General features: G+C 38.3%; 1 protein-coding gene across 1 annotated transcript in view; it reads left to right on the top strand.

Moving 5' to 3' along the window:
• DCLK3 (doublecortin like kinase 3) overlaps positions 1-14,405 on the top strand; it is a 31,967-nt gene extending 17,562 nt beyond the window's left edge. The window contains exons 3-5 of the mRNA XM_032708647.1: positions 6,855-6,987; positions 7,893-8,060; positions 8,997-14,405. Of these exons, the coding sequence (XP_032564538.1) occupies positions 6,855-6,987; positions 7,893-8,060; positions 8,997-9,193 (498 nt within the window). The 3' untranslated portion in view covers positions 9,194-14,405. The remainder of the gene's footprint in view (positions 1-6,854; positions 6,988-7,892; positions 8,061-8,996) is intronic.
• Positions 14,406-18,232: the final 3,827 nt, after the last annotated feature.

Raw genomic sequence — 18,232 nt, 5'->3', positions numbered from 1 at the left:
TCCTTATAAATACGGACCATTTGAACAAGATTCAGGTTTTTCTGACTTTCCAATGTGCTACCTCTGTCTCCTCAGAGTGGCTGGAGCAGTGGTAGAAGCAAAGTAGGAAGGACAGCTGCCACAAATCTCAACATAAGCCAGTGCTGAACAGTAACAAACAGTATTGAAGCAAATTTCATGGGTTTATCTGCTGTTAGTGGGTCAGGGGCTGGGGGCACCCTTCTGGAGATGAAGTGCAGTGCTTTAAGTTTCCAACAGCCTGCAGAGATGTCCTTGGTTGTGGGATACCTGTTGTTTCACTTCAGATTGCTACACTGAAGATTTTTAATTCTGAATAAGTCTACCTAGATTTTGTACACAGAGGTCAAAAATAGGTATGTATTTTTAGGCTGTTGACTTAATGACTTTTGAACATATTGGCTAATTTTCATAAGAGTTGCCAGAGAAGCAGCAATCTGGGGAAAAAATATTTCCATAAGTTTTCCGAAAATAAGCAGCTGGGGAAAGAAGGAAAACCTTTTCTGTCCCTACAGAAGAAAAGGTAGAAATATGCTTTGATGTTTAGTAAATTGTAAAATTATTGACACAGGAGAGAGTTGGAAACCTGATTTAATTATTTACTGCACTTCTTTCTCTTATGGAACTATCCTCTAGTTATAAACTTCTGTACCAGGCCATCATCCTTTCTGCTTTTTCCCCTCCCTCTTTTCACTATTGTGTCTGCCCACAATGATCAGACTTTTTGCAGCATAGCTGTGAGGCAGAAGGGTGGTGACTTGCGCTACAAAAACAAAATCTGTCTGAGGGCTGGTGTGAAGACAGCTGCTACGACTACCTCCCATCTGCTAACAGAATCACCTCATTTAGGACTAGGTGTTCAGCAAGAGAACCTTTGCTTCCAAGGATGAGCAGTGTTGTGTGTTTGGTCCCACAAATGAAGTCACTTCTTTAATGCTATCTGGTGGAGCAGGATTTGCTGACCACGTTTTTAGATAAGGGACTGTTTAATTCTACAGATGCTGGCATTTCTTGATTTGTGAGTGAGAAATTAATGTCAAAGTGTGGTGGTGTTTTTCCAGCCACAAAGGCACCTCCTTTTAGGGGGAAGGGATAGGGCTGTATTTCTGATTGTGTACTTTTCTCCTTGTACACTTCCCTACCATACTAGTGTTGTAATTGTTTAACACTCAACTTTGTAAATAAGTGTTACAGATTTTTATGTATGTGGGCTTTTCTCCCACCCCTGTTTCTCTCTCTCAAGTTTTCATAAAAGTGTGAGAACTTCAAGTATAGTCTTTCTGTCCTTTAACTTTGTGACTCAACATACACACAAAACACTGTCAGTTGTCTGAGTGCATGTGAGTTAAAGTCCTGTTTAACCACTTACCTGTCAAGAACTTTCAGTATGATAAACCTACATAGGAAGTTTTCTGTATGATTTTTCATGGAGATTCTTCTAGCTAGCAGCAAGAGGTGTCTGAAACTCAAATGTGTAGTAAGCAGTAATTTTTCTTAAGCTCTATCTATTTCCAGTATACCAAACATCCCATGGGCTAGCTTGCTTTCATGATGTCCATAAGAAGAATCTGTGCTATTATATACATATGCATACAGAGAAATATTAGGGCTGTAAATTATCATCTTGAACACCCTGATGGATTTCATAAGGTAGATATGAAACCAAACAAGAACATTAAGTACTAGGAATCATCAACAGACAGAAGAAAAAGAAAAGATGATTTTTTCCCTCCTTTGAAGATGAACTTGGCTTTGTATTATAACCTTCTGGTTGTTTGGGTGGGACAGCTAGAAATCCTGAGACAACATTCTGATATCCTGCCATATCTTTTGTATTTGAGAAGGTAGTGAGCAATTCTGACTGCCTTTAGTCCAAGGCCACCAGATGTTGTCTTACCTTGCAGTTGAAAGACCTAAGTAGTTGTATGGCCTAAATTGGCTGTCTACAGAAAGTGTACTGAATACTGGTCTTTCTTACTTTAATTAACTCTATGGGGAGGCAGCACTTTTAAATGGACTTTTATAACAATTCTTTTCAGTCTTGAATGCAGAAAGAGTAATAGCTATCTTTTAGGTGTCTCTGGAAAGGCTAGTGTGATTTAATGTTACTTTTTTTGTTTTGTACTCACCATTTCATGGAATACATACTGTGGATGTCAGAGGCTAGATTTGTCTTGAGCAGGTTGTACATTTCTGTAATACTGCTATGAATAAAAGGAACCTGAGAAGCTTTTGTTTCTGCAGTGAAGCATATTTGCATGCTCAAGGTGATACCAGGTGATAGGTAGACTGGAGAGTACAAAGTTGGGGATGAAGGGAATGCTCTGAGCTGACTGATTTGTTCTGAGCATAGTGTTACTGAAACTGCTGAGGAGTTCTGGGCTGGAGTTTGCAGGCACACTGACAGGTTACATGCTGTCTTTGAAGTGAGTGTCACAAAGCTGTGAAAATATACCCATGGTGCATGCTGTTCCTACCTGTTTGGTTAAGTAAAATGAACTCTCAGTGGTTTTGTCTTGGAAGAACAGATGGTGCACTGTTGCCACCTTGTGCTCTGATGGGAGATTAGGAGTCAGGCATCCTGAGGAAAGAAAAAGTGCATTTTACAAAGCAAGAAATTTCCTAATAATTCTGGGATTGGGATTAAGACCAGTGCGTTCTCCATCCTTCCCACCCACCTGCTGGCTTCTAAAAATGTATATAAACATTTCAGTATTATTTGTCTTAGTACAGTAGCATAGAGTCACATGAAATTCCGTGTGACATAATTTTCATTTATAATTTTAAAAAAATTATGTATGCAATAGGAAAATATATTAATGCTCATATTTTCATAGTACATATAAAATTGAACATTTAAATTGTGAATTTTTGTAGCATCCTATCATCATCCTATGTTGTTAAAATATAAATTCTGTAGATAGATGCTGTTCTAGAAAGCAAGTGTTACCTTTATAATGTTTTTTTCATTTTTAACTGTGTCCACAGTGTATCATGGCAAAAAATCATGTGTTGCCTAATATAATAGAGAAAATGGCTGTGGCATTTTCGCTTTTCCCAGCAGAAATTTTGGCTGCATTGTTGTAGTAAACTTTATTTTCAGTTTCATACAGAAAAATATTTTTTCTTGAAAAAGCAGGAAAAAAACCCAAAGTGTTTTGCTTAATCAAAACTAGAAGAGTGCTTATATCATGGAATCACAGAATGGTTAAGTTGGAAGGGACCACTGGACGTGATCAAAGCCCCCTACTCAAGGATATTTACCAAGAGCACATTACTCAGGATTGTGTGCAGACATTTTCTTATTATCCTAGAGAAGGAGACTCCGCAACCTCTCTGGACAACCAGTTCCAGTACTCAGTCACCCTCACACTAAAGAAGTTTTCCCACATCTTCAGATGGAACTTCCTGTGTTTCAGCTTCTGCCTGTTGCCTCTTCTCCTGTTGCTTGGCACCACCAAGCAGAGCCTGGCTCCATCCTCTTGACACCCTCCCTTCAGATACTGATATAGATTGATAAGGTCCCCTCTGAGGCATCTCTTCTTCAGGCTGAACAGGCCCAACTCCCTCAACCTTTCCTTGTAAGAGATGTTCCAGTCCCCCAGTCATCTTTGTTGTGCTCCACTAGACCCGTTGCAGGAGCTCCATGTCTCTGTTGTACTGAGGAGCCCAGAACTGGACACAGCACTCCAGATGTGGCCTCCCTAGGACTGAGTAGAGGGGCAGGATCACCTCCCTCGACCTGCTGGAAGTGCTCTTCCTAATGCACCCCAGGACACTGTGCGCTTTCTTGGCTCCATGGGCACACTGCTGGCTCACGACAGCTTGTTGTCCACTAGGATCCCCAGCTACTTCTCCACAGAGCTGCTTTCCAGCAGATCAGCACCCAGCCTTTACTGGTGCAAGGGGTTACTGTTCCCCAGATGTAGGACCCTGCATTTGCCTTTGTTGAAATTCAAAATGTTCCACCCTGCCCATCTCTCAAGTCTGTTGACATCCTTCTGAATGGCTGCATAGGATTCTGGGGCATCAATCACATGCCCAGTTTTGTATTGTACATTTTTTATAAAGAAGATAAAAAGGGAGTAGTAGGCTATATTGTATTATTTTGTAATGTAATACTTTTATTCTTAAAAAAAAAAAAAAGCCCCAAACCACTTTGCTTAATCAAAATCGAATGACTGCTTATGGTTTCAGTAAAGATGATAAATGGATTTGTCAGCTGTAATGTACAAGAGCAAATTTTGTCCCATGTGTTTCCTTAGTTATCTTATGATAGAGACCATCTTGAATTTTTGGCTTTCTTAAACAGTGTCTGATGGCAAAGTATGAGGTGTTAAAGTGCGGAGTATACCTGTCTCATTATATTCCAGTTTGTCCATTCAAAACCGAAGTCCAGATTTTCTTTGCCTTTTTGCAGACATTTTAGCTGCTGATCTGTTCTGCATGGTTCTAGAGACAAACAATTTTTCATTTAAAGGAAATTCATGATATTTTTTACCCCTCAAAGAGTTTGAATATCAGTCACTGGTATCAACCATACCAATGTATTTAATTATCCTGCTACATTGTTTATGACTTGGGCTTTGAATATAGAATAATAGAATAGTTTGAGCTGGAAGGGACTTTTAAAGGTCATCTAGTCCAACCCCCCTGCAATGAGCAGCGACATCTTCAACTAGGTCAGGTTGCTCAGAGCCCTGTCCAACCTGATCTTGAATGTTCCTAGGGATAGAGCATCTACCACCTCTCTGGGCATCCTGTGACAGTGTTGCACCACCCTCATCATAAAACATTTCTTCCTAATATCTAGTCTTAATCTACCCTCCTTCAGTTTAGAGCTATTACCCCTTGTCCTATTGCTGCAGGCCCTACTAAAAAGCCTGTCCTCATCTTACTTATAAGCCCCCTTTAAGTATTGAAAGGCCACAATAAGGTCTACCTTGAACTATTTCTTCAGAGTGAACAACTGCAACTCAGCCTTTCCTCATAGGAAGGGTGCTCCATCCCTCTTTAGTGCCCCTCCTGGACTCTGCTCCAAGAGGTCTGTATCTTTCCTGTGCTGGAGACCCCAGAGCTGGATGCACCACTCCAGGTGGAGTCTCATCAGAGCAAGAGTAGAGAGGCAGAATCACCTCCTTTTACCTGCTGGTCACATTGTTTTTGATGCAGCCCAGGATACTGGCTTTCTGTGCTGCAAGTGCACATTGCTGGCTCATGTCCAATTTTTCATCCACCAACCCTCTGAAGTCCTTCTCCACAGGGCTGCTCTAAATCCATTCACAGCCGCGTCTGCACTGATACTGGTGATTGCCAGGTCACGTGTAGGACCCTGCACTTGTCCTTGTTGAAGCTCATGAGGTTCCCGTGGGCCCAGTTCTTGAGCTTGCCCAGGTCCCTCTGGATGGCATCCCGTCCTTCAGGTGTATCAAACTCATCACTCAGCTTAGTGGTGTATGCCAGCTTGCTGAGGTTGTGCTCAATCCCACTGTCTGTCATTAACATATTTTATTTCTTAAAATAACATTTCATTAGCTGCATTACAAATAATTGCTAAAGACACATGCATACAGAATTAGAATTGGAAAAAATGTTTTGACTACTTGCCAGGTGGTTGTAGGAGATGAGAACTGCTGAAAAGACCTATTTTGGAGGTCATTCTGCATGGATTTTTTTCTTCAACTCTTACTATGTGGTGACCATTGCTAATTTATTTTCAGGACAGGAGGTAGAGTAGCAGAGTAATTTGGAAAGAAAGTTTTTGTTGTGGTTTTTTTTTTTTTATTTTTATTTTTTTTATTGTTAGACCAGTATGATGGAGGTACACTTTTCATGTATTCTGGTTTTAGCTGGGATAGAGTTATTTTTTTCTCTCTAGTAGCTGGTACATTGCTGTGCTTTGAATTTAGTATGAGAATAACATTGATAACACAGCGATGTTTTGGCTGTTGCTGAGCAGTGCTTATCCTAAGTCAAGGACTTCTCAGTGTCTCATGCTCTGCCAGGGAGCAGGTGCACCAAAAGCTGAGAGGGAGCATGGCCAGAACTGACCCAAAGGGATGTTCCTTACCACGGAATATTATGGTCAGTAAATAAACTGAGGGAAACTGGAGAGAGTTGTCCAGGAGTTGCTAGTCACTGCTGGGGGGCAGGCTGCGCTGGGGGTCAGTGGGTGGTGAGCAGTTGTGTTGTGCATTACTTGTTTCTCTTGGGTTTTATTCCTCTCCCTCTCTCTCTTTCCTTCTTATTATAGTTGTTACTATTCCTATTGTTATTATTTTTATACTTTATTTCAATTATTAAACTGTTCTTACCTCAACCCCTATTTTTGCAGATTCTCCTCCCCATCCCACTGTGGGGAAAAGGGGGATGAGTGACCAAGCAGCTATATGGTACTTAGTTGCTGTCTGGGGCTAAAACACAACATCAAATGACACTATAAAGTCAGTAGCTTAAGTATAAAGTTATTGCACTTAAGTATAAAGATGCCCACAGCATTCTTTGCTTTCCCTAGGAAAAAGAACAGTTTACTTTCCCAAGAGGAAATAATAACATTTAATCGACTCTTTGTTATTTTTTGTGTTCCTTCTTTTTATTTCTTGGAAATTGCAGTGTGCCAGAGTTTGTTGAGTGAAGTTTTCTTTTTTTGATAATTGCTTATCCTCTAAAATATATGCAACCTCTTAGTATATAGGGAAAACCCCCACATTCTGAAGACTGTTTCCACTATTAATACTGTTATTAGAACTTCTTCCTATTTTATTAACTACTTCCTTTATATTTTGCTGTCTTAAAATGCATCTGGACTAAATATACGTATATTTTGTTGGGTGTAGGTTCAGCACAATGCAGATAAATCTACTACACTGAAACTAGCAGATTTTGGCCTTGCAAAGCAGGTTACAAAACCCATATTTACAGTGTGTGGAACACCAACGTATGTTGCCCCTGAAATACTTGCTGAGAAGGGTGAGTGTATATATTTACAATTTTTCATAAATCATACAATTACTCTGAAGTTTCTAATAATGGAAATATTCCGGAATGTTTCAACCTACTGATAAATGTTTTTAAGGTAGGAAGTTGGTTAGCAGTGTAATCTGGGAAAGGAAAACTTTTAGCTTTTAACAAACACGAGCATGAAATCAATCATGTTTGTATTACTACTGCCTATGTGAATATAGCACTGACTTCCAAGCAGGTAAGCCATAAAGTATGATAGATGGTAGTTGCTGAAGTGGGGAAGTGACCAAAAGTTCATGGTGTAAGTTAGGGGTAACCAGCCCCATTTCATGACTGTAACCCAAAAAACTTTCGAAGACGCCTAATGATAAAAAATCATTGCGAACATGTATGTTAAATTTATGTAACAAGCCAAAACATGTTTCTCATCAGAGGGAATTTTGCAGATTTCATATGTAAAAAGATTCAGACCTGGAAAGAAGTCAATTTTGTTGATGACTCAAGTAAAGCTATTTCTGGTTTTTGTTCTGTGGAGCTGGGTTGCACATCTCCAGTTATATCCAGTTTCAATGGAAACTTGGCACTCTTAGTGCTTTTCTGAAGGGAATCTGAGGAGAACTATTTTAGAAATATATGCTGTGTTTTCTCAATTAGTCTCCAATTGACACTGGCCTTGTGAGGCAGTGTTTGTGAAACATGTTGAGGAAGAGAGACACTTTGTGAGAGCTGTAGTTAATCGTAGGCTGCTTGTAAGTATGGTGTACCAGCCACTTATTCTTTTGTTGACCTCGTCTTTCTGAGGAACTGAGCAGAGATTCTGTGTTTCTTTTTCATTCTATTTCCAAGAAACAGTTCCCTACTGTGAGATTTCTTTCTAAAACAGAATTTGTGGTTTGTCCCTTCTTCTTTAGGCTATGGGCTCGAAGTAGATATGTGGGCAGCTGGTGTCATCCTTTACATTCTGCTCTGCGGTTTTCCCCCTTTTCGCAGTCAGGACCGTGATCAAGATGAGCTGTTTCAGATCATACAGCTGGGTCACTATGAGTTCCTTTCCCCTTACTGGGACAATATTTCTGCAGGTAAGATTCTGCACTTATAGCAGATCTAAGTGACAGTCTTCTTCCCTGGAGTGGGGAAATCTCTCTTTTGCTCAGGACAGTGAGCTGAATGAACATAGGGTGTCTCACAGGTCTCTTTAGATATGAATTTAGTCCTCTGGTACTATCAATGTCTGTGTTTCTGAATATTAGCTCTGAATGTTTTAACGGATTGCTCCCTTTCTAGGCAAGAACAAGGATTTTCCTCACCTTGCTTATATGTCTCTGTAGAAAAAGGTACCAAAATAATCTCAAGAGTTACATTAAATTGTAAAGATATATGCAAATATGTCAAAAGCTGAGAATGAAATCCTTGCCCTGCATCCCTCTAGTGTGGATTTTCTTTTGACATCAGTGGGGTCTGCACGTAGCTTTTTCCTTCGCATGGGCTAGTACAGTGTATTTTGTGCACTCTTCAGAATCAGAAACTCTAAAACCCCCTTTGCACCCTGTACAGTCTTTTAAAGAACATATTCCACAGCATTTTACAACTTTTGTGATCGTTAAGGGAGGAGATACTCAATGCACAGGTGATTCCTGTTAATCACCTAGCCTGATGCCTTCAGCATGCTTTCAAGATTAAATTCCCTTCACTTCCTCCTCTCTTTCTGAATGGGAGAAGGACATCAGTTATGGAGATTTAATCTCTTCTGTTACTAATTCTAAATCCAGTTGTTAGAATATTTCCTGAGGATAGTCGCAAAGGTCATTATGGTAAAACCAATAAAAGAAATAAGAAGGACATTTTGTGCAGGTATAACTGTCAGCATCACAGAATGGGTGTGAGGCTGGAAGGGACCACAGTGGCCATATGGTTCAACCACCCTGCTCAAGCAGGATCATCCTAGAGCACATTGCACAGGACTGTCACATCACTGTACTTCACCCCTCTCTCTCCTTTTCTTTTTTTCATAATAGCGGCAAAAGACCTCATAACCAGGCTGTTGATAGTGGATCCCCTGAAGCGCTACACAGCACGTCAAGTACTTCAGCACCCTTGGATCCGAACAGCTGGAAAAACTAACAGCAGGAATTTGCAGAGGGAAGTGACAATAAATATTGAGCGCCATTTCCGGGCCCAGCGCCGAAAGGAAGTTGCTGATGAGAACACATGAAGTCTATTCAAGCTTGTTTAGTCTTCTTTTTATTGGTTACCAAATCATTTATGTTTTCTTTTCTAAATGAATTGGGATTTTAGTGTACAGCTGTTGGTGGCTATCTCCATGCCTGTTTTTTTTTTTTTATTCTGAGACTCTTAAGGACAGAGATCAAATTCACATCCAGGTGCTCTGTTGATAGCAGTTGGGACTAGAAAAGTCCTGGAGGGTGTCTATTATTTTTCTTTAAATACTGATTTGGGCTCTTATATATGTTTTAGATGACAAATGTCTGCTTCTGTGGCTGACACTAGTGATGAGTCTTCTCTCATCCTTTTTGTATGATATGTTCCAGGAGTTTTTTGTTTATAATGTTTTCAAAATAGCTGTCTGCATATACATCTTGCACTAATTCTTTAAACTATATTTCCACTAATTCCCTTTAGCCACAGAGAAAGAAGAATAAAAAGTAAATATGTTCTTTAGCTGTAGAATATATTAAATAACCAGCCAGATACTATATTTATTAAGTTGTGAGAGAAGAAAAATCCTTATAGACTAAATCTGACGTTTTATGATATCTGCCTTGGCAAAATCTCTCGCTGGTTGTTCTCAGGGTCAGGGTAACAGATGGTACAATGTTTCTGTTAAACGATAATGGTGCTGTGTAGTAGGGTAGTTTCATTTGTTTTTGAGAAGTGGGAAGATATGACTGATACCTTTTCAAGACTGTGATAGTGACAACTTTCAGAGAGCTTTTCTTCCTAGTCTAGGAAGTAAGAAGATGAGCGTTTCAAAGGGCACTTTGGTTCTTTTCCCAAAGTCATAATTACGGAATGATAACTCAAGCATTTTTTCACATTCATTTTTTCCTGGGAGCCATCCATGTGCATCTGTGACTCTTCCATGCTGATGGAGAAGAAAAAGCTGGGAAACTATGACTAAGGTTAACCCTTGCCTTCACAGTTCCCCTTTCATCAACACACTTCACAGCTGAATTGCTTTTATACACTTTTTCAGTGTAGTTTAGCAATTGTTGGGTTTTTTTCCCCCCCTCTTACCCTCCCTGGGGCCTCTTTCTCCTTGCTTCCATGAGAATGGGCAATGGGATGAAATTACACTAAAGTCCAACTTGAGGCAAAGCAACTTGTTGGCTATGGAAGGGTCTCCCAGGGAAAGTGTCAGATGTTCTATTGCATGTAGGTTTTTTATATTTTTATTGGATGTAGTTTTAAAGAAATCCTGAGGGGAAAAATACAGTCCAGAGAAGGGCCGGGACCTGGAATAGCTTTTGAATCTCAGAATTTTTGGTTAACTAATCAAATTCAAAAAGCACTTGAGTTGTCCATTTAATAATTCTTTGTCCATGAGTTCCGTATGCTAGAAAATAATATTGATGTTAGAATATCAGTGGTGTTAGCATTGAATACACAGCTTTGAGAAATGAATGAGGGTATTTTCCACTTGGAGACCTGCTGCTCTGCCCATGTATTTCATAATGAGAAGTGTCAGAAGCATTTCAGAATTAGTAGAACACGTTCATGACTATATGAACCAGAATATTATTTTTTGGTGAATGTTAATATTTTGTGCGAACTTTCGGAATAACCAAAAAGTGTAGGGTGCTGTCATCATATTTCTGTTTCATCTTGTACTGTTCTGCTGCAAGAATGATATATGAAAATAGAGACCACTTGACTCTCAAAGGAGAATTGCACTTTAAATTGAATTGGCTTATTTCTAATATTTATTGGAATAAGACTTGCTGTGGAGTTCAAGAATTAGTGAAACCAACTAATTAAGTCTTTACTGTATGCCCAAGTGGTAGCTATATGATATTTCATACTTCTGCTTTGGAGTCTCTGACTCAGGAAGACTTTTCCTATTTCTGAAAAGAAGAATGGATTTAAGTACTTCCCTGAGTTAAGGTTATGGTGTAACCTAATATTCTAAACACATTACCTGTTCTTTAAGTACTAGTAATAATGTCTCGTCTGTTTATTTAAGTCTATTTTGATAGGAAACTGTGGAAAAAATAGCTTCTGATGTGCAATATTATATTTTGTAATTATCTTATTTTTAATATAGTTGTTTAGGAATAAAGTTTGAAGTGACAAAAAGAATATTTAATTAGCAATGAATCTGATAGTTTGGAGATTGTTATAAGTTGCCTTTTTCACCTCTAAGAACCTGTCTACAGCCTTATTCATAGTGCAGAAGATAGAGAATATGCCTGTAATTATATATATTGTTATTATATAAGTATTTTTTCAATGATTTTGCTTTTCTTTCAAGTTCTCTGGGTTCTAGACAGACTAAATGCGGATTGTGCTGGGTAGTCACTGTATTGCATCTTTAGATACAGATGCTGTTGTGACGACACTAAGGCACTGGTTTGTCAGTGTTGCTAATAGACGTGTGGCATTAGGCTCTCCTTCTTCAGGTTGGAGGCTGAAAAAGCTTCCAGGTGCTTCTCAGGGTTTTTATCTCTTTCTTTCTCTCTCCTACTTAGATATTCCTTCTTTTCTCTCATTGCTTCCGATGTTCTTGCTCTGCTTCTGTGCTGTTGTAGGGAATTCAGGTCCCCAAACATTATGGTTTAAGTTACTTGTAACAATGAGAACCCATATGATTTTGGAGAGCTCAGCCTCGAGCATTGCTTGCTGATGTTGAAAGTAAATAATATTAGAGAGGACTCACAAAAAAGTGTGAAAACCCCTTACCCGTCTCAAAAGTCTTCAATGCCCCTCATCTCATATTGACTTTTCTCAGGCTTTTCTCTTCCCACTGTGTGACATTTCAATGCAGACCTCATCGTTACACTCTGTAAGACAGTTTCTAATACATGAACCAAGTTCACACTTTAGGATTGAGGAATATCACTGTTCTTCCTTTCCTGAGATTTTTCTAATGTATACTGTCTCCTTGGGTTCTGGAGTCATCTTCCCCTTATGCTTGCACTTCTTGATTGGTTCTCTGTCTGTGGGAAGTCTGAGGAAGGTCAAAGCTGGGGGACATTAAAGTCTCAGAGAGAGCAAGTTCTTGCTGATTTGTTAGGAAGAAGAAATATCCCTCCTTACCTTTCCTTAAATCTTTGTGGATTAGACTCTCCTTTGGCTTTATAGTCCACTGAAAGTAAAATAAGTTATACTGTCCCCAGACCTTTGAATGCTAACAATGAAGAAAGTTTGAATATACCACCAAGAAAAGGAAAAAACCTGAAAAAGCTAAGAGCAAAGTATGAATTAGTATTGCAGACCTCAGTAGGAAGGTTCCACTTCCGGAGGATTTGCTAGATCTAAGGCAACAGAAGGGAAGAACTTGTTTGTTTTTTGCAAGCTTTTGCAGATCAACTGAGTAGGAATCCTTTCATGCCTCTTAAAGGTGTTGGTTGATTCCTATCTCACAATAAGTGATTGAGTTCTAGTTATTCCAGGGTTATTTCTTTACTATCTGGTATTGACTATTCAAAAATTTTTCTCTCTTTGCAAACCAGAGTCTCTCCATGATTTATAACCATTGATTTGGCTATTCTCTAGTTGGTTGCAGCTTTTAAGCATACTTGCATATTTTCGTACCCTAACTGTAATATGTCTCGGATTTGTGAAACACAAAGATCCAAACACATAGAATTGAGTCATCAATATTTCATTTCTTAGTGACACATATTCCTCATAGAGTTGCTTTTTTTTCCTTTTAAATTTTTTAATTTTTTATTTTATTAATGGGTCAGAACTTAAAATCACAGTCAAGGCTTTCAACTACAATAGTAACAAAAGGGGTCACTAAGGGATAGTTGGGGTTTTGGTAAGGATGTGCTACTCCCAGGGGTCAGCCAAAGGGTCCTGTGAAGCACTTTGAGTATCCTTAAAAGCCAGTGTTACTAGCTTTGTGCATCATAAACTTTCTTTGACTGTGTTAGAAGCCTCTGAACATTAAATCCAGGCTTTTAATGACTGCCTGTGACTGACAAACTAAGTAGTAACTCTCTCCAGTGGCGTTCTCTCCACTGTCAGAAGATAAAGTTGTCCCTGGATATCTCCTCCATTTGTCCCTCAAGGTCTGCTTCTTCACTTTCCCATGTGTTGTTACATTTCATTGATCCTAGACCTCATCTACCTATTTTCTATCACCTGTCATCTGCCTACTGTCATCTACTTCTTATCCTCTTGGATGACTCCCATTACTGAAAGATGCTGAAATCTGCACGTTAATGTTTTTCTTCAGGAAATTCTGGCCTTAGAAATGGGAATGATCAAAAATTTTTTAAAGTATTTAGGCATCTAAAACTGTGCAAAAGACTGGCATTTCACATTGCATAGTGCATAACCATCTGAAAATGAACAATGGGAATTTGGTTGTTGCTCATATCTTCAGTCACCTATTCTTTAAAAATGTCTGCCCAAGAGACTTGTGATTGAAGCTTGGCAGTACAGCAGAAACGGTTTCCTCTGAGACACAGATACTTTGACTTCTTTTAGTCAGGGACCTTCTTCTTCATCTAAGATTGTTTAGCTGCTGTGTGGAATAGCTGGATTCAAATACCATTAAATCTGCCACCTCTGTTCTGACTGGTGTTACAGGTGGATTTCCTATATCTCCGTTACTGCAGTTGTTGGCTGTAGGGTGAAAGAGGGATAGTGGGATGTTTTCCCTGAGCTTGGGCCTTTTGGGTTATGGTCCTGTCGTAAATGAACTTTCTGGAGTCAACTGCTTACTTTTCTGCAAGTGTCCAGATTGGGGAATTATTCGGTCTGCTTGACAATATAGTAAATTTGCTGTACTTATAAACTGATCTTCCCGAAGACATGTAAGTATCACTCTGAAATCTTTTTCCTATAATTTCTTCTGTCAGCTGGATTTCTTTTAGTTTAAACAATGTATGGAAAATGTTTTTTATGTTGCTGTGCATGCATTTTTCCATCCTCTCTAAGTCCACCAGTAATACTTTGCTGTTGACATTCTTGCTCCTGAAAGGAATACAGGCACTTTAACTGGGCTGACAGTGCATATTGCCACTGTTTGTTCTACAATATGGTTTATTTGTAACTAGGCTGAATGTGTAGTTTTCTAAATTAAAATACATTATAGATTTCAGCAGAAAAGTTGTTGTTCCTCCCTCCCTTGCTCCCCTAATAAAGACAAAATATATAGTGGATGTATGTTTCAATTCTTTCCAATAAATTGGGAAACAATTGTGTGGTCAAGTTGTGGTTTGGGTTTTTTATTTATTTATTTTGGGTTATGTTTGTTTGTTAGTTTGTTTGATTTTTGGGTTTTGTGTGATTTGTTTTGGTTTGTTTTTTTTTTTTTTATTTTTTATTCTGACTATCTCTTTGGGAAATGCTTATTTTAAAAGGTTTGCAGTTTCAATAGGTATTGTGTATGAGTCAAAGAACCCATTCTAATGCTGCAGTCCTTAGAATACTTACGGATGTGTTTTTCTTTACTGCTGCATGTAATCTTATTAAAAACAACACAAATCTTTGCAGAACTGGGGCTAAGATTCATTCTCCCACCATTTTTACCCCCTATACTGCATTAATCATATTTGCTATGATGTTAAACAATCATGGCAAGCAGATCTGATTTCATCGAAGTTTAATACACACAGAACTGATTTCTCCCATCATTTATTCTTGTTCTGTAACTTGCAAGTTCATTTAGAAAAAGATTTGCTTTCTTTGTGGAAACAGACTTTCTAGTTGAATTTGAGTTGCTTGCAAGTGTGGCTTTTTCAAAGGACACAGTTTCTTAGTACCTTGTGTATATTTCAGTTCTGTTATTAAAAATGGTATTTTCCTGCAGGCCTGCAGTATCATCTGAAGCAGTGGAAATATAACTGTGTCTATTATATTGATGGTGTTTTTGAAGAAGTTACCTCCTCCTCATGTGAGCACGTGTGACAAAGTGGCTGCCAGTGAGAATTGCTTATTGCATGTTGGTCCTTAAAGACATCACAGCCTCTTCACTACTCTGAGAATAGCTGTAAACTCTTTGGAATGACTGACTTTTATGATAATCACACAAATTTATTGCACTGCATTTTGAAAATTTGTATAGGCAGCTAATTAAATCTGATTTAGTGCTTTGCTGTTACAAGTGGGATTCAGATGTGTTTCCTGTGTCAGAAGTAGTTGAAGACAGTGTCCAGCAGTGCAATAATTTTGGGTGATTATCATAAAAGTCAGATGTTGTATTCCCACAGAATTTTATCTTTTGAAATTAGAATGGTTTTCATAATGTAGCAGCTGAAAAACAGAAAAAGTAGAGCTAATAACCTTTAATTGTCACCAGAAGTATATTTTGTTTTCTGAATTCAGAAACTGAAGTAAAGAGCTGGAAGCATTTAAAAAATTTAGAGAAATGCAAGATGATTCCCATAGTGTTTCAGCAATTGAAGCAATAAGAATATTTGACCTGGTGAGAATAGTGAGCCATGAAGTACATTGCTAGGGCTAAGCAGAGGCTGCAGCAGGAACTGTTTGAGATTGCTATACTGGATAAGGAGTGCAGGTCTGAAAAAGTACTGCTCCTTCTAATCAATAGAAAAATATATTGCATCATAAGCAAAAGGTTATTCCTGTGTTGTCATTGCTGTCTTAGTGAAGCTTTCTAGATTTCAGTGACAACCACTGTGTTGTAACAAGGCATTTCTAATGAAGAACTTCAGCATAAAACATTTTAGATAATGTTTAACATAAAGGATTTCAGCAATGAAGAAAATTTTCTTAGAAAATGGAAGTGTATGATTGTTAACCACTATGGTAAGTTGTCAAGAAGACTCTATTGCTAGATTTTCAAAAACAGTGCAATTTTGTGATGCTAAGCATTTGTAGCTACCCAGCTTGCAATGTTGATAGTTTCAATGACATTGCAATACTACAGTATATAAATTTCTTATTTAACAGGTGCAGAAGAAACTTTTGTGTCTAGTGTAAGGATGGAAATAAATGGGTCAAATACATCTTATTCATTCCAGTTTGGCTGAAAATAGACTGGCCAAAATATTGTTCACATGCTGACTGATGGGTGAAAAATACATTATTGACAAATATTTCCAATATTCCTTGAAAAGGTGAACATGTTGGCTGTTGGACTAAAAGCCAGCACGTGTCCTGGTAAGGTATTATTTCTTCAAATAAAGAGGGAGAGAGAGACACCATGTTAAATATTCCCTCATGATTTGAAACAAAAAAAGATTCTGAAAGAAAAAAGTGGGGAAAAAAAGCCAAGAGGAGGAAAAACTGAAGGAAAATGAAACTTTTTCCTAAATGTTTTATTTTCTTAAGTAAATCAATGCTGTAGACAAATCTAACAAAGCTTTATGGGTGAAATAAAAAATGTCTTTTCCCTTGCTGGTGTATAACATTCCTGTGGTGGCTCCCCGGTTACTTCTGTGTGTCCAGGAATAGCTAATTCCAAGCAAATACTATAACAACCACTAACACTATCCCACCTGGATAATAATTTTCTAATGACAGGGCAGGAGAAGAATCCCTTAAAAGAAATAAAACCAAAACTACTCCACCGTGTAAATAACTGAGCAATTATTCATGTAGACAAGAATTTTATGGAAGTTTATGTGCTTTTGTAACTCACACAGTTAATGTTCAGGGGACAAAAGTCAGAGCTGGATGTTAGAATGTGACAGTAATAAACCCCTCCTACCAGAGGAAACCTTACGTGGTGTGACTCTTGGGGATGGTCCTGTGCAGGGTAGTGATCTTTGTGGGTCCCTTCCAACTCAGCATGTTCTGTGATTCTGTGATAAATTAGTGGCAAATGACTGAAAAGGTTATAAAATCAAAATATTCCAAACCCTGTGTTTGGGTACAGAGTTCACCTGGGAAAAGGCAGCAGGATATATAAGGAAAATTGGAAAAAGGATGTGCAGATAGGTCTGTTAATGGAAAGGAAAATGACTTGGTTTTCTAATTGCCAAAACAGACCACTGAATGTGATGGTTGCTGAAAATGAACCTACATTTCTTTTAAGATGAAATATTTCTTTTAGTATTTTTTTAAGCTTCAATGGTGGGAATTCTAAAAGCCACAAATGTGGAGTTTAGATTATCAGTTTTTATGAAATAATACTAGAATTTATGCTTTTGCTTTGAAAATCCCACCTTTGCTTACAATATTTTCTGCTGGTTATTAATCCAGGTTTTAAGGAAAACAGAAACATTTAGTGTCATATTTCCATGACACTAAACTTGGCTACTATGTACTTGCCATTGGCAAAGATTCTTGTAATATGAACATCTTCCAAAATGTATATTTTGAAATTAAAAGATCTCCTGGTATTTCTGGGAGCATTCCTGTGTATCCCAAAGGATTAGAGCTGGTGATGGAGACTTTTGTCCCTTAGTTGCAAGTAATTATTGCTTGGGAGTTTCAGGTTTGAAGCTTCTGGAGAGGGGAGATATGTGTGTGTGTGTGTGTGTGTGTGTGTGTGCGCACGTGCATGTGTTTTAATGGTATAAATGCTGTATTCTGTGCCAGCTCTTCTGTTGTCTTAGTTCTTGGGACTGTCTGCCAGCATTACTACTTTTCCACATGGCAGAAAAGAGAGAATATGTTATTCAAAATGTGCTGTCAAAAACAGTGTATTCAGATGATTGTTTTAATGAATCTATGTACAAGGGATTCTGGGAAGAGAATTGACAAAGAATTCAACAGCTTCATTCTGGCAAGGTAAATCACCAGAACTGACTGTCAGTTTGTTTTCAATGTTAGAGGAAGGGTAAGGATGTGACAGCTTTGTTTTTTGGTTGGAAGCCTCCTTATTGGCATTCTACAATTGTTTGGATTCTGAGGATTTTTTTTTTATGCCAGTCCAAACTATATTTTGAAAAACTGTAAGTTTTTCAGTTCACATATATGTATACATCTGCAATTTGAATAGGACAGTTCTGTGTGGGCTGAAAAAGAAATTATTTTCATTGGTATATTAGCTATTATAATTAGTTTACTGACTTTCAGGTGTGGTCTTTTTTGGTGGAAAATAAAACTTGCAAAACTGGATCTATATTTAGCCCCGTATAACCACAGATAT

Source organism: Chiroxiphia lanceolata, chromosome 1 (assembly GCF_009829145.1).
Source record: "Chiroxiphia lanceolata isolate bChiLan1 chromosome 1, bChiLan1.pri, whole genome shotgun sequence".
NCBI classification, from domain to species: Eukaryota; Metazoa; Chordata; class Aves; order Passeriformes; family Pipridae; genus Chiroxiphia; species Chiroxiphia lanceolata.
This window is presented reverse-complemented; position numbering and strand designations above follow the sequence as displayed.